Below are 25958 nucleotides of genomic sequence, written 5' to 3'. Positions count from 1 at the left end.
GTCAATACCTATGATTTAGGGTATTGGATTAACATGAGCTCTATTGAGTGTACAGATCAAAACCCCAACTTTCTCTTGCTGGCTGATCTGACTCACGTGATGTTCCTCCAAAAGTAACACACTTTTTGCAGGAGAAATAGTAAGTTTTGAGATTAATTTTAAAATTTAAAAATCAAGATAAATTGGAATAAATGGAACAGAATCTAGCTATATGTTTTTAAATTATGAAAAAATCAAATGAGAAGAGCAATAGCTACTATGACGAATAAGAAATTTGCTGAGAATGGGGAAATCAAAGGGGTAAAAGTTAGATCATATATTTTAAAAATATATTACCCTGTGATTCATTAATGTCATAGGCTAATCTAAGATCAGTAAGTGACAGTTTTTTTCCTATGGAACAGTAATTTTTATTTACATATATAATAGTTGATGTTATCTGCAGCCAGATGTCTGGAAGAGGAAGTCATTTCACCCTGTTCCAGTCCCCAAGAGGCTATTAACTTTATACTGACGCAAACTAATATTTAGACACAATTCCCTAGCTTCTACCAAAAAATGTAGCTATCTCTCTAGTCAAATAAAGTTAGTATTTTTAAAAACATTTCAGCAGGCAAGATATTATCAACTGGGTCTTAAGCACTTAACATTTATTATCTGGCAGCCAATAATTGATGACATAAAAAGGTTTCTCATTAAAACTATTAAAGTGACAACCTGATTACATGAAATGATATGTCCAACAACACCATTAATCATGTGACCCAATGTTTCGCAAATTAGATTACACATGACTTTATCATAAAATAACTAACTTTTCATAAATAACTTATGATGGGAAAGTTTGTAGATTTGGTAGTTTTCTATGTTTATTCACTTGATAATCTTGAGAAATCTCAAAATCATGGTCATATGGGGGAGAAGTAAATATTCCTATTTTGTGGTTATCTCACTCCATGTATCACATTCAGCAGTCATGATTATGAAATCACTTAGTTTTTTCTTTATTTTTTGTGGTACATTGTAGGTGTATATATCTGTGGGATACATGAGATGTTTTCATATAGGCATACAATGTGAAATAATCACATCATGGAGAATGGAATATTCATCCCCTCAAGCATGTATCCTTTGTGTTACAAACAATCCACATAGAGATTTCTTTACCACTAAAAATTATAAACATGTATCTTTAATATTCCCTACTACTATCTGTTTTATAATACAAATGTAAATCACATCTCCAAAAAACCTGTGACTCAATGGAATGGGAATGTTTCAAAGCATTGCAACAGCAATCACTATGCTGTTGTATTGTAAGAAAAGGTAGTTTAACTTAAAATCTATATTGCCTTTGTAAGTTGGCACAATCATTGGCCATGTATGCAGGGGGTCAACACCTTAAGCTTCAACCAGCTAACAACAGAGCTATTGTCAAAGTCATACTGTACCTTAGAAAAGATGAGGACCATGAGGCACAATACTCAAGACAGATCTCTAGCAGGAAATGCAAAGGAAGAAGACTGGAAATGCAGGCCAGGATAATCAGAAAACAACCCCATCTATTGCACAACTTTGCCTAAGTTAGCGGGTTGATCTCTCTCCCTCTCTCTCCATAAATATTTGTATACTTTTGAAATAAACTTAAACCTTAAAAGTCTATCAGAACGAGAAAAATCACAATTTTACGTATTCCACAAAAGAGATAAAATGAAGAAATTTCTGGTAAAGAAAAACTAACATCAAATAGAGGAAACAGGTTAGTGCTAAAATGCTTCAACTAAGTTTATATATAATTATCCAGTGACTTTAAAAGGACAGCTGAACTATATCCCAAGATTTTGCCCATTCATCAGAAATCAGGATAATTTTCAGTGAAAAAGAGAAACAAAAACACATATACTTAGAGAATATTTTTAACTATATGTTATTTCCACTGACCGAGTTTTATTTGGGAGTAAAAACTAAATAAGCAGTATTCTTTGTATCCTGAGTATCTTCCACAATAAAAAATAAAGCTATCCCCTAATATATTAACTGAAACTGACTATATCTGGAAATAGTAACTGAAAGTCAAGGAAGTGAGACTAGATGCTAAAAGATCCATTCACTAGTTACATATGGATTTGTAAACATTTAGTTTTATATCTTCAAATAGCCAGAACCAATTTCTGCCCTGGGATATATGGATGTGAATTCCCATATCAGCCTGTATCTACACACAAGTTCAGGTTTTATCCTTTAGAAGGCTTTATCGAAAGCATCTTTACATGCTGATACAGGCTCCACCAAATAATGGTTGTTTTCACTTAGTGACCCATTTCGAAGCCTCGTTTAACAGGGTGTTCCCAGGTGTCCAGAAAGGGTTCCATATCAAGGTATAATTATGTGGAATGGATCAGATTTATCGAATAAAATCATTCTGTAAACAATTTCTAGCTCACTAAATGCCCAATTATAACTGAAAGAATGCAGCTTGAGAAAGCAGGTCAACTATCTGCTGGAGCCATATCATGTAATGGAAAGGGGTTCAGAATTCTTTACGTCTGTACAGCAATTTAGAATGTTAAGCTGTTTTCTTTTTAATGCTACATCATTTTAGTCAAAAATATAAGTAGGAAACTTACCCAAGTTCTCTGATCAGGCAGTTGGAACTGGGAGCAAAATTGAAACAAAAACAAAAAATTACTTCTGTGTTGGTATCTTTATTGCAATCTATCCTTTGAGAAATTAACATTTGTACTAAATTAGTAGTTTTTTCTTATCATGTAACTGTACCTTGAGTAAAAGCTTTGGAAATAAAAATTAAATATTTTTATAACACTGTTGAATTTCCTCTATTTACCTAAATGAAATGTTTGAATCAAGGTTCATTTTTACAAGAAAACTAAACGCTACCTACTAGAGAATCTTACAGCAAATCAGATGCTTCCTTTTTATTAATTACTACTTGCTATAAAACAATATCCGTAAATTTATTCTAATAGCTAAAAATTAAGCCATTTCCTGTAAAAATCCAATCTCTTGCATTTTTATAATGTTAATAACAAAGAAAATATATTTACTCAAATGTGAATCACTGAATAACAAAAGGATAATCAAAGGATAATGTACTTGGAAATTCACTACTTGATTTTTATTAGTATAGGACTCAGACCATCAGTAGTCAGAACAGTTAAGAATGTTAATGGAAAACTAAAAAAGTTCTAGCTATTAATGACAATTTATGACAAGATTCACTGGGAAAACCTTCAGTGGGTTAGAAGCTCTTCCAGGAGACACAAAAGTTTAAAATATCATTTTGCTTGGTTAAAGGAGATATATATTTTGCTTGTATACATTGTGGTGTCTTTATTAAGAAAGATATGTAGTTTTTAAAGGATGAAAACTTGATTGCAGAAGAAATGTAACCATAAGAAACACTTGTTGAAAGCAAAAATAGAACATGAAGAACAGAAGATTTAAGTGATTTTTCACATATTATAACTTAGGAAAAGACTGTCTCCTCAGTTCCTTGGAATGTAGTAGCAGGATAATCAGCCAATTTAAAAGAAAGAAAATACAAAAGAATGAAGAAAGGACAGAAATGGAAGTAAAAAAAGAGTCTGTTGCAGATGTATTCAAAGCCAAACATTTGCAAATAAAACGTGCAAATAACCAAAAATAATATTAAAAGTATAGAAACATCAAACCAAGGAATAATAGCCACTTTTACAATAGTGTAATTGACAAATGACTTCCATGGACGTTCAAATGGGCTATCATCGTGAATGCAAAGGATCCAAAATAGGAACAAATGAAATGGACATTCAGAGGTCACAAAGTAATAACATTCCCTGCATCTGACCTATTTGTGGCCATTCAACTCCTTTTCAAAATTATAGTGACCATAAATATTTTTCAACCATATATGCAGAGAAAGCCTCTACTATGCTTATTTCTCCCTTAGAGTAAACTAACTGATTTGTAAAAGAAAACTAGAGGACTAAATAGTTCTCACCTGGTCTGATAGAGCAAACATGCTTCTTCAAGAATTGAACTAAGAGAAGACTTGAGACCCTCGGCATTTATCTTTTAATTTTGATGTATGCACTCATGTATCTTCTAAGTATTTTTGACAGAATTTTTAAAATACATATTATTCCAAAAGGCAGTAATATAGCCTAATAATCTTTCAATAAAATTCAGTAGATTTTTATTTACCAAGGTGTTCACTTATCACTGACTAGGAATTATGGAATGGGAAGGGATATGCTGAGAACAATATAAAGATATACAAAAATTGTAAAATCAGACTTGCCCAGAGAATACCACTATGAAGCATCCTTATTTCTTTTTCCTAAAACATTGAGAATGTGATACCCCTTTATTATTATGACAACCCTAAGAAATAGATAGGGCAGATATTATTCCCATTTTGAAATGAAGATCCAGAAGCTGAGAGAATCCATGTGATTTGCTCCAATATACTTAAATGGAAAATAAAGCAATGAACAGTTTTATGCAAGCACATTAGCCATGAAATCATAACAAGCACTGAGAACAGAGGCAAGTCATTCTGCTTTGGCTCCTTGATCTGTGCCCCCTTTACTTCTGCAGTGAGGTCATGCCAAGAATACAATAAGCATCTTTTCAAGTGCTCCTAGTACATGGCATGGCCCTGGCAAAGAAATTTGGCAGGGGATGAGAGGAGGGTGTTTTAATAACATCCCTTTATAATAAAATGTTTTTGCACCCACTAATAAAAGCTCTTCCTCATTTAGGTCCTTCCACATGCCAAGCACAATGCTAAATATGTTGTGTACACAAATGTCAACTCTTCCAGCTACTCTGGGAAGGGTAAGACTTGATTAAAGAGGAAGAGGGCTTGCCTGTATCCCAGCTTGTATCCCAGCTATACATAGCACGACACACGAAAACAGTCATGATGGTTATAAAAACAATGAAATATTTCTGTAACAGTTGGTAAATAGCCTTTGCCCTAAGCACTCTAAATGTTCCCTTGCTTCCCTGGCCTCGTCCCCAAACACCCCTCAGATAGTCCCACTATCCAGCAAATAAAACATTGGCAGCTGGTGCAGCAAGAGCCTCCAGTATCCTGCTCCAGAATGGCAGAAATCCATTCTGATTGGTGGGTATTCATGACACATCAGGTTTTAAGTATTTTGATCATCACTCTTGGGTCCTGTTCTAATATCAACATACAGCAATAGGGAGTCCCTTATACCAAGACGTGACATTCTGGTGTAGGAGGAAAACACTGCCACTGCGCTCCCACAGGTGTGTTTGTGAAGATCTGAGGAATAACTGCTATGCTTGAAGCCCTGGACACATGCCTCATCTTCTGTGATCCTTAATTAATTTGGGAATATTAAAATACAACATATCTGCTCTCTTATAATTTTATTTTAAAATATATACCTACTATATTGCTAACAGCTGCAAATTCATACAGAATAAATGGTTGACAAAACTCCCCATCTTATGAAATGGTAAATTTACCATGGTTAGCAAAACATTTTTGAATTTCAAAGTGGATAGAAACCTTACACCCAACGCTCTCATTTTACAAACAGGAAAACTTAGAGCCAGGTAGACTAAGATACTAAAAGACACTGAATCCCTGATTTGGTTTTTCTCCATTCTATCATGTACCCATAGCACTCAATTTTGAAATGGTTAATTACCAAATTGTAAAGATTAGCAGAACATGAAAATCATGATTTCTGTAATTAATAGTACTGTAATTAATTATTATAACATTAATGCATATATGAATATTATATCCTCATACATATTTACTTAAAATTATACAGGAAGCTATCAGGAGAGATGTACTTTTTGTACAATATCTGACACAAAATATGTGCTACATTCCAGTTTATTAGCCTATGAAACTTTACAAGTACTACTTAGATCAGTCTAAATATAAAATATAGTCCCGATAAACATTAACTGTTTTGTAACTTACTTCTTTTCCATAAAGTAAACATGTGAATAACATCCTTTAATCTTCCTATATAAAATTAATACTAACTGGAATGTTTCTAAAACTTTTACTGCTAAACCATACATTATCTCATTTTGAAAGGGAGTGAGAGGTTTTTAGCAATAGTAGATTTATCCAACTAACCCAGAAGATTGTGTTACAACACTCATACTCTTTATTCAGGACTCTGGAAAGATACTTGAAAAAGTGTAAAAGAGGTAACAGAAAGGAAAAGGAAAAAAGAATCATATCCCATTATCTTGATTTGATTAATTTAATTACCTCATAGCTCTCCATAAGACAGCTGGCATAAACTCCCCCGATTTTATTAGAGAACCATCATTTTTTGTTTGTACATATTGCAACAGAACAAATTAGTTTACTCTGTTTTTAAGAAGTTTCATTAAAATGTTGCTATCTATAAAGACCAGAGTTTGCACCCTTTAAACAAAAGTAAAATAAATTTTAAATTAAGACACCTTATTCAAGATGTTTATATACCGTATTTGTTCTTTCAGTACGATTTTCCAGATGGTGGTTGATATGTAAACCCATTTTTTAAAATTACTAAATGTATAAGGACTTTAGGATGAACCAATTAGAGATAGTGCTGCTTTGTATTTTCCTTGCAATGATAGACTGTATATATTTTGATAAATGAACACAACTCTATTCAGCAAATAGCACTTTGCATTGTGGTGAATTCTTGTGCAATTACAGAGCTTTGCTGGAATGCTCAGTGGTCTCTAGATAAATTCCTTCACCCTCTGTGGTAACAACTTGTCAGGTAGACTCATTTCCTGTTTTTATCTAAGCTCTAAAGGAACAAGAATGACCTTCATGAGTTTGGGACGAGTCACAGTATGATCTGTTTCTCAGTATCAGCAACCACCACACACAAAGCACAGCTTGGATATTTATTTTCTTAACTGAGTCCTGCTCACTCCAAAATGCACTTTAACTCAATAAACAGTTAATAGCAGACAATCATTTAACACTGAAACCATGTTATCTTTACACATATATTAACTAATTTTTCTTTAAAGAGCTTGGGTTTTAATTCTGCTAGAATTTCCTGTGTTCTTCCACAGCAGCGTCATAGGAAATCCTAATGTTCTCAAGATGTCTTTCATTTCATTGCACCTGCTTTTCAGGATCAACAAGTTAGTTTACAAGCTGGAAATCTCAAATCCAAAATACTTACTTGTGGGTGAAACAAGAATCCTGGAGAAGGCCTCAAGTATTTCTCTTTTAAAGCTTCAAGTGGGTCAGTTAGTTTTCTTTTCTCTACTCTGAAAGGTTAAAATTAGATTTTGGAGATGAATCAGTCTCACATATCAATCACTGCATAATCACTGACATTTAAAGCATCTAACAATAAAGCCAACGGTAGGTTTCTGGGAAGCACACTCATAAAAATATAAAGACATCTGTCCATTTCTTGGAGGTTACTCATGACACTCCCAGGTACTTAAGGAGGGAGGATCCTATTTATAATGGAAAAACCCTACTGAATGACTAGGAATAAGAATAATGAGAAAATGTGAAAAATGAGGAGTCACTAAATTAGAGATATTTGTCACAAATTCAGTACCTTTCCATTCCAAATGTAGACAAGAATGCGTGATGATTTTGAAATCATGAGGTCAAGGCTGATTTTGAATACTACAGCCATTTTCTACCAAGAAAGTGTTCTCCCAAATATGCACTCTATTCCTTCCGTATTTGTCAATAATAGTAAGGGCATTTCCAAGCACATACACTGCTAGCCACTCTTTGAAGTTCTCTCTCTCTCTCAATATATATTTATATTTAAATGTATAGCATAATATATTAATATATAAATATTTTATTTAAATTATATTTAATATATATTCAGAGAGAGAGCATATATGCTCTTTGGATGCCACTGCTGATAAAGAAGGCAGGCAGATAGGATGGGTGTGGTGAGAAGAGAATGGGGAGCTTTCTGAAGAGAGAAAGACACGTAAAACTTACCTATATATCCCTTCTGCTTTAGAAATGTTTGCCATCCTGTTTTGTATTAAGCACATAGGGAAATAATATATCTATGTTGAATTAATTCCTTTTACCAACTTGGTAATTAAAAATACTTTTAGATGTATGCACTCTTAAAGCAGAATAAAATAGCTACCACTTATTGGTATTATATATGTGATATATGTGTGTTGCATATATTATTTCATTTATTGAAGTAGGTGATGTTTATACATTTTATGGATTTTTTTTAAGTCTCAGACATGAGAAGGCTAAGATTTCAACCCAAGTCTGCCACTAAAACTGGGTTCTAGGTCTTTCATGAGTTTGGCAAAATGACAGGCCTAGGTCTTAATTGAGACAAGCACCAGAGAGATGTTGGAGATCACAGTAAGAGGAATGCTAGTAGGTGATGAGGATGAGTGCAAGAGATGTGTGGAAGAATTGGAAGCCAGTTGCTATTGAGAGGGTATAAAACGGAAAGTCTGAAAAATTATCTTAACAAAGGACTGAGACACATCACTGAGTTGGAAATATGACCTGACCCGAAATGTGTGACATACAATCTACACACAAAATACGGAAGACATGTTTGTCTTTTTTTTCCTTCTCTAGTAACAGGACTGCCAAAGGAATTAAGATATAATAATTTTAAAGAGTAACCAAAATTGGTACTGACAGGACTGAGACATTTTGTATTGTCCTTTCATAATACTTTATCATATTCAAGTGAGGGTAGTTCTTTCCGTACTGACAGTGTTTCCTTGTTAATGCGTTGTAGATAATATACATAGAAGAGCCGGGTGCGGTGGCTCAAGCCTGTAATCCCAGAGCTTTGGGAGGCCGAGACAGGCGGATCACGAGGTCAGGAGATCGAGACCATCCTGGGTAACACGGTGAAACCCCGTCTCTACTAAAAAATACAAAAAACTAGCCGGGCGTGGTGGCGGGCGCCTGTAGTCCCAGCTACTCGGAGGCTGAGGCAGGAGAATGCCATAAACCCGGGAGGCAGAGCTTGCAGTGAGCTGAGAACCGGCCACTGCACTCCAGCCCGGGCGACAGAGCGAGACTCCGTCTCAAAAAAAAAAAAAAAAAAAAAATATATATATATATATATATATACATAGAAGAGTTTTAAGTGAGAAGAACTTGCAGCTCTAGTACCCATTAAGTAATATTGACTTGATAAATACTGTTGAATTAAATAATAGCACACTTCCTCTTCACAAAAGAGAATTAGGCAAAATATGAAAATACTCCAATGTTAGATAAGTTCAATAAAAAATTATCCGCATGTTCCATGAACTCTTGACAATGTTCAAGATTAGAATGAGAAAGTAAATATGAAAATGTTTGTAATATTCAAAATATGTAACAAACATATTATTCATACCCATTTAAAGAACACTAGTATTTTAAAACTAAATCACTTTGGTCAAGTGAATATTACTGAATATTGCCAAAAAGATCTTGTATTAAACTTGTATGTTTCACCCCAAGACTTTTTTGCTACATCAAAGGAAACCAGATAATGAAGCTATTAAACAGAGACTTTTTTATGCCAACTACTCATATTATGTACAAAACATACTCTGTGATTAATATTTCATTTACTTGGGGGCTCCTGAGAGAGTTACTTAGAAACAATATGACTAGCCCTTATTAAGGATATGTTGGTAGGTTAACAAAGAGTGGACTCTTGCTGTTATATATCCCCCCCTATTCCAAAAAACCTGACCCATTTTAGTACCCATGCATATTTGCATTAATCCTTCAGGATCCTCATTCTTCCGCCACTTGACAATTTACTTTAAATATGATTTTCCCATATTTTCCACTCCAAATAAAGTGTTTAAAAATAAATTTATTGTCAAGGGAAAAAAATTCTGTAGTCCTATTCCAAACCCCCAACTTCAGAAACATCTAAAAATAAGTTCAAACAGAATGATCCAACTTTCAGAATAAAAAATGAGTTCACTAGATCAAACAACTTCACTCTGTTTTATAATAATAGTAAAAATGACGTGTTAAAAAGCCATCACTTTACAGTGTAAATAACACCTTTCATACATCTGTTCATATTTTGTCATCTCCCATACACGCTTACCTGTAAATAGGGTCCATAAAGAAAGGAGTGGGTCTTGCATGCTGCAAGGAACCATCTGAAGCAGGTCTTGATTCGACATTGCTTCCTTTTTTTTCCCCAAACACGTGGTTTTTTCGAGGCTCAGTCAGCTTTGTCCCACTGGCTCTACTCCTACTGCCCATACTTAGATCCAGGGGCTGGTCTTGGCTTGTGGCAGGCGTCACTGGAGGCTTGGAGGGGACTGGAGTCAAGGGCTTCTCATCTTTTCGTTTAGTGGTGAGATCAAAGGGGGACTCAGAGCTGCCCTTCTGCAGTTTCTTTACTTCACCTGGTGATTGGGGTTCCATTTTCAAAGGTAACGATCTCAAGTCTCTATCAGGAAATGGGTACATTGATTGAGAGAATGCTGGAAAAAATGGGAGGGGAAACATGGAAGGGTAAGGTAAAGCTCCAACTTTTTTGTCTTGCAGCCCCACCAGTCCTGTTGAACCAAAGTATTTTTCAGCAATAGAAGCAATAGCCTTTATAGAATCATTCACAGCTCCTGACACCGCAGTCTGCTCCTCTAAAGATGGTGAGAAAATGGAATGATTGCTGTATTCTTTCTTATTATTTATTGAAGCCAGATTCTGAAGAGGGCTTACTTTGTCTTTGAACATTTTACCATTTTCTTTAAATTTCTCTTTATCACTTTCAATGTCACTTTCCAGATCAGAGCCCGAGGTTGTTTCCAGGTCACTGCCACTTGGTGTACTGACATCATCAAGGTCACTACTCTCTGACTGGTCACTGATTTTCTCAAGGGGCCTCTCTTCAGAGGACCTCTCGGGCTGGAGCTCCACTGGCTTATTGTCCCCTACAGATGGGTGTTTAGATAGTGCCTTCAAAATATCCTGTGTAGCTGGCAGTATCTGAGGATGTGTCATGAGGGGACTTTGACTTTTGTTTGTCTGTTCAGTACTTGATAGTCCTTTAACAGGAGAACTAGCAGGTATCAAAGGAGGCCTGTGGTACAAGCCGGAAGGAAACAGACCAGGGAAGCTAAAAGAAAATCCAGGAGCTGTTGGAAAGGTAAGACCAGCAGGATGCCTATTGGCGCCAAAATAGTCAGCAAGGCCCGGGTTGGCATGACTCATATTAACCATGGACGTTTTATCCATAGCTGGGGTTCCAGGAAGTGAAATGCCTTGGCCAAAAAATCCACCTGCCGCAAAATGGTTCTTGCCCTCACAAAACCTCCTGTGTTTATTTAAGGAAGACGTAGTGCTGAACATTTGTCCACAGTCTTTGCACTTGATTTGGGTTCTGCAATCAGCATGCATGCGCTTATGACGGCAAAGGTTTGAAAACTGAGTATAGGATTTATGGCAGACCTCACCTGTGTGCAAACAACAAAAAAGAATCTCAGGCTTTATGTCAATTGCTTCTGAATTTAGCAAATATCACAATTGGTTTACTCAAAATTTCAATTAGGAAGCTAGTAAAAGACATTGGAGGCACCAATCTGGGTGCTCCAAACACAGAAAACCCCATTTCACTAGATTCCAAAGCAAGGCAACCAACCTGACAAATGTCTTGAGGCAGCACAAATATTTCATATATATAGGTATATATATTTTGTCACCACCATTGTGCAATATTTTGCATAATATTTGTGTATTTAAATATTTATGGAAAGTTAAATTCCATCATGCATTGATTCTCCACACAATTATACTAATATAATGTTGAAAATTAAAGTCTTAAAATGTATTACATCTGAAACATAACAAGAATCCCTTTCAAATTTTAGAGTACTTAAAAACTCTATTTTGTAGGCACCAAAACAAAATAAAACATCCTCAACCAGAAACTTCACCTTTATTGCCTCTCCCTTTGGGGAAAAAGCCTGTGACTGCCCTGCTATTATTTAATTGGTATTATATCATATGCTCTCATCATTCACACATCAAAGCCACACAACAATGCACATTGTGTATTCTGAGACTTTTTTTAACAATCATTTTCATGATTTGAGAAAGACTGACATAATTTACAATGGCTCTATTTTAAGCCTGCAAAGGAAACTAAATTGAATGTAGCCCATCCTGCATTGCTGGTTCCCATGAACTATGATCACGTCCTCTGACTTCCCCTCACACCAGTGGTTGCACTAACCTTCCTGCATTTATGAAACCCCCGTCCTTGGGAAACATGTCCACTTGTTGTCATATCTACACTGGTAATCTCAGGTTTGACTCCAGTGTGTGATAGCCAGCTATGGTCAGTAGGGGAGAGCACTGTGAAAGCTCTAATCCAGAAAGAAGGGCACAGCATTGGGCGCAGCTGTGAAATATGCCTCTTCACTAAGAATTTGCCAGTAAAGTAGAATCTCCCTCCTCACACATGTATACTGTACTCCTCACACACAAATATACTGTAGCCAAGTATATTTTATGACCAAACTTTGCAACCCTTAACAACTCCTTTACCAGGTAAAATTCCTCACTCACTTCATGGTCCAGCAGGAATACAGTATCAGTACCCTGAGCATCATATTTTTTTATTTTACTTTATGGGATTGAGCCACGTTTATGTGTGAGCTTACTTTAACACTTCTGTGCATGTTCAATATATGCAGAAACAAGATGTACCTCGTTGGTAATTGTTGAAACAAATTTATTTTAAGAAATTAAATTGAAGACAAAATGCAACACTTATTGCTTTCATACAATGGCTGCCTTTAAGTGCAGAATGGTTGTGCTTCTAAGTCAAAGCAATAATAATCAAAAAATAAAATAAAGTAAAATGAAAACCCCATGCCAAGGAGATTTTATAAACTTTCAGTCAAGCAAAACTCACCCAGAACTTGGATTATCCCACATACATCCAAACAAGAAGTACTAAGTGAGGGTATATCTCTTTCTTTTACTACTAAATGTTAAACTGTATTGTTGCATATATCAATGCGTTTGGTAATATTAAAGGTGCCTTCAATTGTGGGATGAATCACATTATAGAGGCTATAACATGCATTTTAATGGGAATAGAAGATGTGGGTGACATCTTTTCAAATTATTTTACCAGAATATATTGACCAGAGTCGGCTTTAAAACTATATACGATTTAACCACACACTACAAATATACATCTAACTTAAATTGTTTGATACACTAATTAAAATCATATCATGGAGAAGGTAGAAACATCAGACATTCACTAGATATATTAGAATAATTCAGCTACAAGCAATAACAACATTTTATTATTGGAATTATAAAAAGTACGAAAGCAACACCTCTTAAAAGGCATTGAAAAAATGTCTTGATGAGTATTCAACCAAGACGTTAAGTTTTTCAAAGGCTTGTCATTTATTGGTAAGGAAATGTTGCTCTCCACACTTCTTTCTTACAATCAGATGGCTTTAAAAAAATCAAGAGCTTCTCTCTATTGGAGTAACAGAAGTTCAGCTGACTTTTCTGGTGGCACCCTTTGTTACATGACTGAGTGGTGTCTGTGTCGGGGCTCAAGAACATTGAATCTGGGATGTTTTCTTAGGCAGAGGCTTTGTTTTCAGCACTTGAAGGACGGGCCTGGCATACTACAAACTACCAGGCCTCCAGGTAAACTGGTTCAATTGATGTTGAAGTCTGTACTCTACTGTAATTTTCTCAGTAATAAGGAATTAGCCAGCAGTTAACATTGCATTTTTCTACTTATTAAACAAATTAAGAGGCATTTTGAATATATTCAGCCTATTAGAGCATGTGGTTTCTATTTGGGAAAGCTGGAGGTTTCTGTAAAGGCAGTGAGTAATTACCTTAGCACTGGTAACTTTGGGCTCAAGCGTGGCAGCACACTGTAATAAGAGACAGTTGCCATAAACACACCAGTGGGGGTAAATCGTGGTGTGTGGCCTTCTGGTGAGAAACAGATATCAGCCCTAGGTGAACCTCCTCCACTCAAGTCTCCGCACCATTTCCTGATCTTTAAACTCTTTTGTTCTGAAATTACATGGCTATTATTCATAATTACTCCATGGTTCTCTGTCAGATTTTAAATTTTAAAAAATGCCATCTGCTATTTAAATTTACCAATAATTACTGAAAATCATTCAAGGGAAATACTTTATGCAATCTGATTGGAAAGGGACACCCTGTGACACTTTAAAGTGAAACATTTGTCTTCAACACAATTATAATTCCAGATCCCAGAATCTTCAAGAGTAGAAGTCTATATTTTCTGACTTTTATTTTAAATAATAGAGAAAGCATTAAATGAGTGATCAGAATTCTTTGTGGTTTATTCTAGTTCTTTTCACATCAAAACATAATAAAACTTACCAAAATTTATTTCTGAGGAATCAGAAATAAATGAACTATTTAATATCGTATGCCTGTAGTACTTCCAAGTACATTTTCAGGGCATTAAGACTTAAGAGTCAGGAATGCCTTTTTGAGACAAGAAGTCTAAAATTTCTATTGAATGCTTTATTTCCCGTGACCTTCAACAGAGCTTCCCCAAGGGAGACGAGAGCACCCTTTTGTTTATCTGCTAGTCCTCTTCACCCAGGGAACAGAAGAACATATGAGCAAAACAGGACTCTAGTGTAAGCTGGAAAAGGAAAGAAAAGCTCTTTTGGTGCTTGGACACACAAAAGAAGGCTGTGTCAAGGCAAAGCAGAGTTAGTCTCTGACATCTCCATGTTGGCACTGAAAATTAGTTTTTTCCATCAGGTCCTGTAGTAGTGTCTCATATACCTATTAGAAACCAAAGTCAGAGGTCTTGCCAAGTGCTGAGTATGCTTCTACCAATTCTATGCGTATCTGGGTCCAAAATCAGTCTTGAAGTTTGTAGCACAACTCAATAAGTCATTGTATTTATATGTCCAGCCAAGCCATGGAATCAAAGAAGCCCAGAATTTTTGCCCAGGTAGACTAAGAACAACTGATTTTACTTAAAAAATGTTTGAGCACAATACAGAGAATAGGAGTGGGTGAAGAGAAGAAAAAGCAAATGAGAGCTGAGTTTTATTGTATCTGAAGGATGTTACTACAGTGCTCTGTACAGGGATGTTCCAAGTAGGTGGTCAGATCAGATGTCCCCTAAAAGCACATTGCCTATAAACTTGCTTTGGTGCAGTGGGTAGGAGAAACAGCATGTCCAGCATCTAAGTGAAAATGTTCTGCTTTTCTTCAAGTAACAGAGAACTACAGATCCAACAGCCTGTGATCGGTAACAATGGGTAGATTAAAAAGCATTTCATCCTCCTTGCTCTCTCCATACACGTATACTCACATACATGCACACAGAGCCGTAAGCCCACTTCCCAGGTGGGGCTCTTCCAGCTCTTTCTATTCCAGAACAGGTTTTTAATCACTTCATCTTTTTTTTTTGAGACGGAGTCTCGCTCTGTCGCCCAGGCTGGAGTCCAGTGGCCGGATCTCAGCTCACTGCAAGCTCCGCCTCCCGAGTTTACGCCATTCTCCTGCCTCAGCCTCCCGAGCAGCTGGGACTACAGGCGCCCGCCACCTCGCCCGGCTAGTTTTTTGTATTTTTTAGTAGAGACGGGGTTTCACCGTGTTAGCCAGGATGGTCTCGATCTCCTGACCTCATGATCCGCCCGTCTCGGCCTCCCAAAGTGCTGGGATTACAGGCTTGAGCCACCGCGCCCGGCCAATCACTTCATCTTATTTAGTGATATCTGCTATTTGCTGCTTTACAAAGCCATGAACATTTACGATATGAGACAAATCTGATTGTCCTGATTAAATCCTACAACCTGAGAGATTTCCCTTTGATTATCTAGACTTTTCTTTTCTCTACCTGTGATTTATTTGTTCTAAAAGAAAACACCTCAGGATTCAAGGACAAAATACCATGGATCTGATTATAAAAGATTTACTTGTAATCATAAATAGCCCTACTGTATTGGACCATAAATAGCTAACACAGTGACCCTCTAAAGGCCATGTGCAGTCACTCTCCTGGTCACAGTGCCTTTTGGAGGAGAGACAGATGTGGGAAGGAGGGCTGGAGTGTTGAAAACTTACAGATAAAGGGCTTCACACTGCTGTGGATGTGCTTGTGTTGTTTGAGGCCCGACGAAGTGGCAAACGTTTTGCCACACTCCGGGCATGCATGGGCCCGGGCACCGACATGCTGAGAGCGAATGTGCCGCTGAAGGTTGCTAGGGTCCGTGAAAACCTGCTAGGAAATGAGTACTGATTAATCAAGAAACTTAACTCAAGGGCACAATAAAGAAGACCCGGGATGACTCAAGAAGAAATTTTGCTTATTTGTTTTATTTTTCTTTACCCCAAAGACCAAAAGTGTACTCTCCTCCAATTTCCAAAATGTACTCTCCTCTAGGGTAGGAACTGTAAATTATTCTGCTCTATATCCTTAGCATGGTGTATCCACTGATATCAGTTGAGCAAATAATGAATGGCACCATTAGGCCTTATTAAAGGCCTTTTTGATACCATTTAGAGTGACTTGAGTTAAGTAATAAAATGCTGGTTATGCCATTATTAAAACGTGTGCTTTTTTCACCCTTTAAGTAAAGACACATTGTGTACAAAAATTTGGAGGATTTTGACTAACATACCTTAAATCTATTTAAAGAGTTTCCCTAGGGCGTTAAATTCTAACACTCTTTCAGTGACTTACCAGCAAGCTAAAACCATTCCTTTAGACATTGTACTAAAAACAAAAATAAAAAAGCCACTCAACACATCTGAGAGCAAAACATCCCTAAAGAAATTTCAAATGTCTTTAATTTTTTATGAGGAAAAAACATACGAAATTTTAATGTGCACAGAACAAGGTAATCACAGGAGAATGATTACCCAGTAACCTGGTGGGGTACAGAAATTTCCACTGGCATAAAAAAAGAGCTATTAAAATGCTAGGAAATGTGTTTTGGAAATAGAAAGCAACTTTAATGACACCAGGACATCTTTGAGTTAATTAAGAAACATGAAATTAAAAGAAGTGAATTACTTTTACCATAGTTCACAGTTATGGTCTAAGTTGAGTACTTCCATATCATCCTTATGTTGTTCAGCACTGACAGAGGCTCTACACATTTTAATTAGAACCAAGTCATAATTTACGGTGAGCCCTTGGTTGGAAAAATCTGCAAATGTAAGAGTCACCCGTTCTTTCTGAATAGGCATTCAGAAATTTTATGTGACTTCCTCACAAATTGCTATTAAAAGCAATCAGTAACATGAATTGGATAAAATTTTCATTCTCCACAAGGCCATAAAGCAACTCCACGCTGGCAAATCAGTAGCGGAACCAGGAATTTACCAAGGATGTCTGACACCTAGTTCTGGAACTCACCATTAAGCCTCACTTCCTCCCTTACAAAAATAAAAGGATACCCACTAAGTGTTTTTATACACTCTACTAATGCCTTTTCACATACAACACTCAGTGTACTTTTCTCAAGATATTTATAGTTTCCCCTCCGAAGGCTTGTTTTTATATATCGTAGCAAGTGATGGATTAAGAGAGAGCAGGATGACAGAGAGAGGCCAAGTAGCCTACAAATTCACTGTACCTTGGCACAGTTTTCACATTCATAGTGCTTTCCACTGTCATGTGACATCTGGTGGCGAATTAAATTGGACTTCCAGTTAAATGCCTTGGGACACTGATCACACTTGTATTCCCTCTCTTCAGTATGTGACAGCATGTGTTTCTCTAGGCTGTTAAGAGAACAACAGATTTTAAAAGACAAAGGATGCATTCATAAACAGAATATCATTTTATTGCTAATCCAACTGACAATTAAAGAAATAAGAAGGAAAAGGAGTTGAACTGAGAAGGAGGAAAGAGCAGAAACAGGCTTGTGACAGATGAAAGTGCATTTTATGTTTCCAGAACTGTGTCTCCTGGACTGTGTCACCAATATGAAGATGTGCTCTTGTTGTTAGAAAATACATCTGATACAGCTGGTAGGGATTATCTGCCAATTTAAGAGCATGATAAACAACAAGCTGTCCAGTTTTGGATTCACTACACAATTCTAACAGCAACACGTATTGCTAATACTCACTTAATTGAATCATAAACACTCAAACAGAAAATGCTGAATAATACATAGGCAAGTATTCTGTCTAATGTATATAATCTCTAGTGAACCTAGGATGGATGGATGGATGGATGGATGCATGGATGTGTGTGTGTGCGTGTGTGTATGTGTATATACACACATATATATGTATGTATACACACATAATATACAAAACCTAAGAACTGGGGGAAAAAAGTTTGTAATATTTTAAGTGGGTGCAGTATTTAAGCCCCCTAAAAGAAAAACATGATTAGAAGTTTCTCACAAGCATAGTTTCTCTGTTTTAAAGTTTAAAATGTTTTATCTTCTCAAATGTTTGCCTCCATTTTCTAAAATTTCTATATGAAATCTGCATAATTTTAATGAAAAGCAAATATTATAGATAATGGATTACTGTGATAGAAGATGTCTGCAACACCTTTATTGATTAAATACATACACACATAACACACTGGGATACTACCCTCAAATAAAGCAACCAGAACTCCATGGTAAAATTGCCTATTTCAAATCCGAAGTATGAAATTCACAAGATGGCCCCTGAACATCTTGTTATGACAAAAGGCAAGAAATTTATAGATAATGTCCAAAAAATTAGGGTTCCAACTTGAAGAGATGCCTGACCAAAGGTGGGGCAAGTGAAGCATCAATAAGAACTGCAACTCTTTTCAAAACACAAACAGATCCTCACTGGTCACCCAAGGAAGATGCAGGAAAGCCAAATCATTATTCCTAAAACTGGTAAATAAAGGGAAAATATTTGTGCACCTATCTGCTTTTCCTATGTGAACTGTACTTCAGGGTAAACAAATAGGCTATGAAGGGAAGGTTCTCTATGCAAAATTAATCCAGATAATAAATGATGAGACAATGATAGAGTTAGAATACATTCGTTTTGAGGCTCCTAAAGAGTTAATGAATCCGGCAATCCATTATGTGACTTCGGGTAGAAGTAAATGACACCATCAATGAAATCTTCTTGCTGAAACACTGATCATAAATCCCAACGAAGGCTTGGGATGTAACTACAAGTCTACAGGAAAGATGTTAACACCACAATGATATAAACAGCAGAATCCAGACTGGGGGAAGCACTACAATAAAACAACTTGGTTTCTTCTATAATTTTCTATAAATAAATTGTAATAAGAGAAAGAAGGGGGTGGAGAGAGAGACAAACAGAGACAGAAAGAGACAGAGACACAGAGAGAGAGACTGCCCTCTGGGGGAACCTTTAGATTCAAATAGTCATAACAGACTTGCCAAGCAATTGCTATATGTGGACTTTATTTTGATCTTTATTCAAACAAAACACTAAGCTTCCTAACTGATGAAATTTGTGCTCTTACTGAATATTTGTTAATATTAAGAAATTATTTTTAATGTGGTATTGAACTTATGTTTTTAAGGAGTCCTTACTTTCTATAGATACATACTAAACTATTTTTGAATAAGATGATATAATGTCCAGGATTTGTTTCAAATAATTCAAAGCAGGTATAGTGACAAGATTGACTTCATGTGATAATTATTAAAGCTGAACATATGGGATTTAAAAAATACTATCCTCTCTCTAGTTTTGTGTATATTTGAAGTGCTCCACTATAAAAAAGTTATATAGAAAAGAAAAAGTACCAACCAGGAAAGCATTCTTTTATTTTCTTTTATTTCTTTGTGGGATGAATACTATAACTATCAGTACCAATTAAGACCTTTGCGCATCTAGGATAAATTATCCAGTTGTCATACAGACTGTGTGAGCGGGAGTATATGTAAGAAAATGGTGCCCATTCTCATATCTTGGTAAATTAGAAATGCATTTCCTACACATTGTCTCTTTCTCAGCTTCCTCCCCACAACTCTATTCATACTGGCACAAGAACTCATTTTTCCTGCTCCATGAATCAACTGAGTTGGAAATGCTATTCTGAGCACAGGTGGTGATATCTCTGTGAACAAAAGGTACTAGGAGAGTACAGGTATGTGGAGTCATAAGAAAGCCCCTACCTTTATCTACAATATGTAATCCTCTGTTTGTTACAGAGTGGAATGTTAATAAAAGAGTTAAGACAGAGATAGCAACAACTGTTGTTAACATTGAAATGAGTCAGGGACATCCTCCAAAATCACTGTACAGATTGCAATTTTCACTGTCCGTCCCTAGCAAACCATAAAGGCAAGCCATTTTATGATATATATGCCACTACACTATATATCAAATCATAAACCCTTAAATCTAGTGGCAAAAGATTGGCCTATATGTTGAGTTTTATACCTCCCCCTAATTCCAAGGATATGGCTTAATTTTAAGAGTATATTATAAGTATGTGGCATGTAGGGGTAAAAAGATAACAAAGCAAAAGGAATTTTCCCTTCTTTGCTTCTCCTAATCGAGCAGAAACTCCATGTTGTCCCATAGTATTATTAGCTTCCAGCTAATCAGTAATAAAAAGCACAGAAAAAGCAAGTCACTTTCACAAAAGTAAATGTGCATTGCTTTCATAAACATAGAAGCAATCCAGTCAGTCAGTGAGATTTCTCTGCTTTTCATGGAATTTTATCTCAATCTATAGAGCCTTGATCAGCCTTTTGAGTTCTTTTCAGTTCCTTTTACCTTTTGCACATCATCCTTTGTTTCTATTTTTTTGTTTGCATTCTTTTCTCAAGATTTTACATAAAGGATAGACAGCAGAAGAGTAGATCATGACCGGAAAGTAATTTTCATCATTTAAAGTATAAAGTGACAACACAGCATTCAATAAAGTAAAAAATATTCAGAAAATAAAGGCTCTGAATGTGGCTAGATTATATAATTTATAACCAAAAATACCAGTTGGATGATTAGTATCCAATTGCATAGTGACGTGCTTTATCCATATGGCTGGGCTGCCAAAATATAAATGTTGAGAATTCACACAATGCCAGATAATTAGATTTCCTTATTGTTTTCTACTAAATGTTTGACTGAATTAACTAAACTAGCAGTTGGTTTCAGCATTAGATAGAGTTGACTCAGGCTTAATCTTACAGCGTGGCAGATTAAGAGGCTTTCTCCACCCAAGAAGTATTGCTGTATACTCTTAGTAGGAAGTAAGAAATACATTTTAGTGTTTAGTTTGTCAATTTTTGCTTTATAATGCCATTCATTATTTTTTATAATACAACTGAAGGAAATCAACTTTATTTCTGACACCAGAGACATTACTTTACAGAATAAATATTTTCCTACTCATTTGTGTTTATTAGCTTAATTTTTTTTTAAATTTGGGCACAATTATATTAAGGGGACATGCTGGTTTTTTTATTACAAATCCACACTTTGCTAAACACACATAATTGATTTATTCTCTATGAAGATTTATATGAAGTGGCAGAGGTGAGTTTAAAAGGTTCTGGGAAAGCCCTCTTATTCCATAAAATGTTTACTCTCCAATAACTAAATTAGTCCTAAATTTTCAAAGCTAGATATTTATTCTTTCTAGTCAATCTTCTCAACAGAAAGGATTATGCTTGATGCCTTTTAGTCATTTATGCCTTAAAGTGAACAACTACTACATGAAATCCTTTCCTAAAAGAGGTGTAACCAAGAGAAGAGGATGTAGGGCAACACGTGAGGTGAAAATGAGAGGAATAAAAGGATTCAGGAAAGAAGGAAAGGAATCAAAAGGGTAAACTGAAGGTGAACTGTCAAAGACAAAGTCTGAGTAATTCCCATTCTTGAGTAAGGCCATTTGATATACTACCGTTCCCATTTAAATATAATGTGATGTGCATTTAAAATTCTGATTACAGGTTTCAAGGATAATTTCCAGATTTAAAAGCAAAGTAAATGAATACAATTATTAAAATTATTTGTGGACCAAGGCAAAAATCATTAGGTAGAAACAAACAAAAAGATCCATTAACTGTTCTAAACTGTTCTGATCTTAAAGACCATTCTGTAGTACAATTAGTATATACTTTTCGAAAAGTAGGTTCTAGTGTTGTTATCAGCAATTTTAAAAAGTTAGAGAATAAAATTCAAAAGGCTATAACAAGTTAACATGTCACTGAAATATGATTTTCATTGTGTTAAAAATAAGTGTTAAAGAATTACCTCATTTACATAATTGTGTTTCTCTTTTACCTTTTAGGAAATTCAACACTTTGGGAAATCAAACAAGCTTCTCTTATTCTTTTATATATATGCAATTTAGATAAATTGTTGAAATTAAATCTATGAATTACTGCTCTATCGAAAGATCATTTACCTGTCATTAAGTGAATGCCAGATCTAGTCCTTTCAAAAATTGTCTGAATGTTTCTAGGGGTAGCTTCTTGTTTCTTGATATATGATTACTTTAATTTGTTCCTGCAGTCTTTATACTTTCTCTAAATCATAATTTACTATAAAGTTAAGCCTTCAGTTTTTAATAACTCTATTTAATAATAATATAACATTATTTTTCATGTGACATCAAAATAACTAATTCCAATTTCACTGTAAATATTTGACAGATGAGAATATCCAGGCAAATATGATTTCTGAACATGTCACGAGTGCATTTGTCCAGCTCTTTGGAGTTTCAAATTTTCTATCTGCACAAAGCCTCAAAATTCAGCATAACATTGCAGAATAAATACACAAGTTTTGTGGTACAACATGCCATTTCTAACCTTTGCAAATCAGGAAAAACTTGGTCACATTCCTTACACTCCTGGATCGTGTGTATCTCTTGGAGATCATTCTCACTTTCGAGTTTTTGCTGAAAGTCCTCTTCAACCATTGAAAATGCTGAGTGAGGAGTACTGCACGGAAACTTTTGGTGATCTGCTAGTTCAGCCTTAGATTCAAAGAGCTGGTCACAGTCTTCACAGCGATATTGCCGTTCTTCTGTGAAAACAATTCAGGTGTTACTAGGATTGGGTGGCCAGGAGTTGCCATCACAAACGAGCCAATCTTACCAAATTTTATGAGATGTAATAGGTATTATTTGATTGTCATTTCTATCATGTCAATTTTAATGTGGATTAGAAATATCATATGTGAAGAACCCAGAAGAGAGACTGGAACAATAACATAAGCAATGGCTATGACTAGAGTATATCCTCCTGATCAGTAAAACTTTATGACTAAACCTCTTCAGGTTCAGAGAATACTAAAAATAATAAATATGACTTACTGAGCATCATATATTTTCTCAACCCTGTACATGGATTACTGACATTCCTTAAAACCTGATTATGAGGAATTATAGGTCAGATTTTTATCCTAGTTTTCAGATGAGGATTTCAGGTTCATAGAAGTTAAATGTAAACAGTCAGGGAGTATAGAGTTATGTGGTTGTATAAGGTTTTGAAACCATTTCTATTTCATACACTTCTTACTATGCCAGTGCCATGTTATCTGGAAAGAACATGGGACACAGAGTCTGTATCTGACCCATGCTTAAGCCTGGTTAATGTCAGCAAACTGGGAAATGGTTTAACATTCATCATCACTAAAAATGGGACACAGGATGTTTTTACTACCCTTCTAGGCTAATTTATGTTACCCCAGGGTCAGTGCTAATTGGCATAGCTTTGTTAAATAGCAAACATATCATTAATTTGCACTTTAAATCAATAAGATAAATAAATGGTAGTAGTGGGGTGTCGAGACAACAAGGTTACAAAATGTCAGGTACTGATGGTATTGTTTCTATTTTTGTCTTTTGAATAGCTTTCAGCCCACTCATAAAGCCACACTCCACACAGATCACACAGGTACAATCGCAGAAGTCTTGAAAACAGCTCACACTGATAAAAAATACCCACGACAGGCCGGGCGCGGTGGCTCAAGCCTGTAATCCCAGCACTTTGGGAGGCCGAGACGGGCGGATCACGAGGTCAGGAGATCGAGACCATCCTGGCTAAAACGGTGAAACCCCGTCTCTACTAAAAAAAAAATACAAAAACTAGCCGGGCGAGGTGGCGGGCGCCTGTAGTCCCAGCTACTCGGGAGGCTGAGGCAGGAGAATGGCGTAAACCCAGGAGGCGGAGCTTGCAGTGAGCTGAGATCTGGCCACTGCACTCCAGTCCGGGCGACAGAGCGAGACTCCGCCTCAAAAAAAAAAAAAAAAAATACCCACGACAAACAATATGACACATAATCCCTCTTTTATAGACCTATGGCCAAGGAAGATGTTACTCTTCAATTGTTCATTGACTGAATGTTTTCGGGGGAATACTTTAGTCACCTACCAAATGTTAGGCATTTTTCTAGGGAATGAATATATAAGAAATTTAACAGGATATACATATGAACAAAGAGACTGTGATATATTTTATGGCGGATGAAAGCATAGGGCTTAAAGGAGCCTAGAGAAATAAGACTAATCCATCAAATCCAGGGAAAGGAGGTTCAGAAAAGGCTCTGTAATGAGTAAGAATCAGCCAGGTGAAGTGGAAGGAGGGGGCATATTTCAGGCAATGGGAACAGCATGGACAGACCAGTGATGGAGGCAAAAAAGATGGCACATCCACAGAAAGGTAGGGCTGTATTGAGGTATGGTAGGTTCACAGAGCACACGTAAGGGAGGAATGCAAAATGAAGTTGGAGGGGGTGCAGCTCACCAGGGGCTTTGTAAGTCTATGCTAAGAAGGAAAACAGCCACTGAAAGTTGGAAAGCAGGGATATATTCAGACTTGGTTTTTAGAAGAATTTTCCCCAGTTGCAGCAAGAGAAGTCAAGCAGCGAGACCAATTGAGACACTGCTGCAGAAATCCACATAAGATGCTGGTTTAGTTTAAACTAAACCAGTAACAGTGGTAACACAAAGGTAAAGAAATTACCATGTGGATTCAACAGTTTCTCTTTGGATTTAGAGGGTCGAGAGAGAGAGGTGTTCTAAGATTCAACAGTTTGTCTTTGGATTTAGAGGGTCCAGAGAGGGAGGTGTTCTAAAAAAACTGAACTTGGCTCTAAAGACAGGATTCTCAATGACATTAGCTAGTTAATAGAACCATTTCCTATAGTTTGTAATACTATTCATATGTTTAAGATCTATATTTAGGACCTCAGCCAAGAGTCTGAACACAAACAGAATCTCCAGGCTACATAATGCATGGAAAAAGCCTAGGTATCAGAGACAGCAACGATCTTGGGTTGAATGCTGACTCCACCACTTACTAGCCATGCATTCTTGGACAATTCACTTAGCCTTAATTAGGCTCAGTTTCCCTATATGTAAAATGGATATAATTTCTTTCACACAGGTTCTATGCATAGAAGAGTAAATGAGACAGTATAGAGAGAATATATAATATCTATCATATAGTAGGTGTGCAATGCATGTGTTTTATTTTTTTTTCCTAGGAAGAGTTGAATCCTAGAAGTATAAAATACAAATCATCATTTAAATATTATAAGAAATATATGTAACATATGTAGTGTACGTATGGATATAAACATGATACATTGAAAACCAGAAGCAACTGATGGGTTCAAGAGTGTTGTAAAGGAAAGTAATTTATGAATGGCAGCCCTAAAAGAATAGTCGCTTCTATTTAGAACTTTTGGAGTATTAACTTAACCATTAATATTTTTAAAAAATTATTGTTTGAAAACCTTTTTAGATCTAACATTTACAGATGAAATATTCACTGCACCAGAGAAAGCCCAGATTGCAGTTCTTTATCATCTAAGAACTCCTTGCTGCCAAAAAGCCCTTTCCCATTGGGCCAGCCACCCCCTTCAGGCTCAAACTCTATCAGGCTAATTGGGAATTCTAGGTTTCTAAAGCTACTTGCATGTCAGAGTTGCTAAGAGGAAAATGAGCACCAAAAGCGTGCCCCCCCAC

At 36.1% G+C, this 25958-nt stretch overlaps 1 protein-coding gene across 9 annotated transcripts in view; it reads right to left on the bottom strand.

Moving 5' to 3' along the window:
• The window catches only part of MECOM (MDS1 and EVI1 complex locus), a 604775-nt gene that overhangs the window by 21704 nt on the left and 557113 nt on the right, over positions 1-25958 (bottom strand). For 4 of the 9 annotated variants that reach the window (XM_011949020.1, XM_011949023.1, XM_011949022.1 and 1 more), the window contains 6 exons: positions 22795-23011; positions 17623-17770; positions 16106-16259; positions 10095-11451; positions 7194-7281; positions 2628-2654 (listed from right to left, as the gene is read on the bottom strand). In XM_011949020.1, coding sequence (XP_011804410.1) covers positions 2628-2654; positions 7194-7281; positions 10095-11451; positions 16106-16259; positions 17623-17770; positions 22795-23011 — 1991 coding nt within the window. Of the gene's footprint in view, positions 1-2627; positions 2655-7193; positions 7282-10094; positions 11452-16105; positions 16263-17622; positions 17771-22794; positions 23012-25958 lie in introns of all 9 variants that reach the window. The other 5 variants (XM_011949019.1, XM_011949021.1, XM_011949026.1 and 2 more) reach the window with 3 other exon arrangements.

This window comes from Colobus angolensis, unplaced genomic scaffold, assembly GCF_000951035.1.
Source record: "Colobus angolensis palliatus isolate OR3802 unplaced genomic scaffold, Cang.pa_1.0 Scaffold289, whole genome shotgun sequence".
Classification (NCBI taxonomy): Eukaryota; Metazoa; Chordata; class Mammalia; order Primates; family Cercopithecidae; genus Colobus; species Colobus angolensis.
The sequence above is the reverse complement of the archived record's forward strand: the minus strand, read 5'-3'. Positions and strand labels throughout refer to the sequence as shown.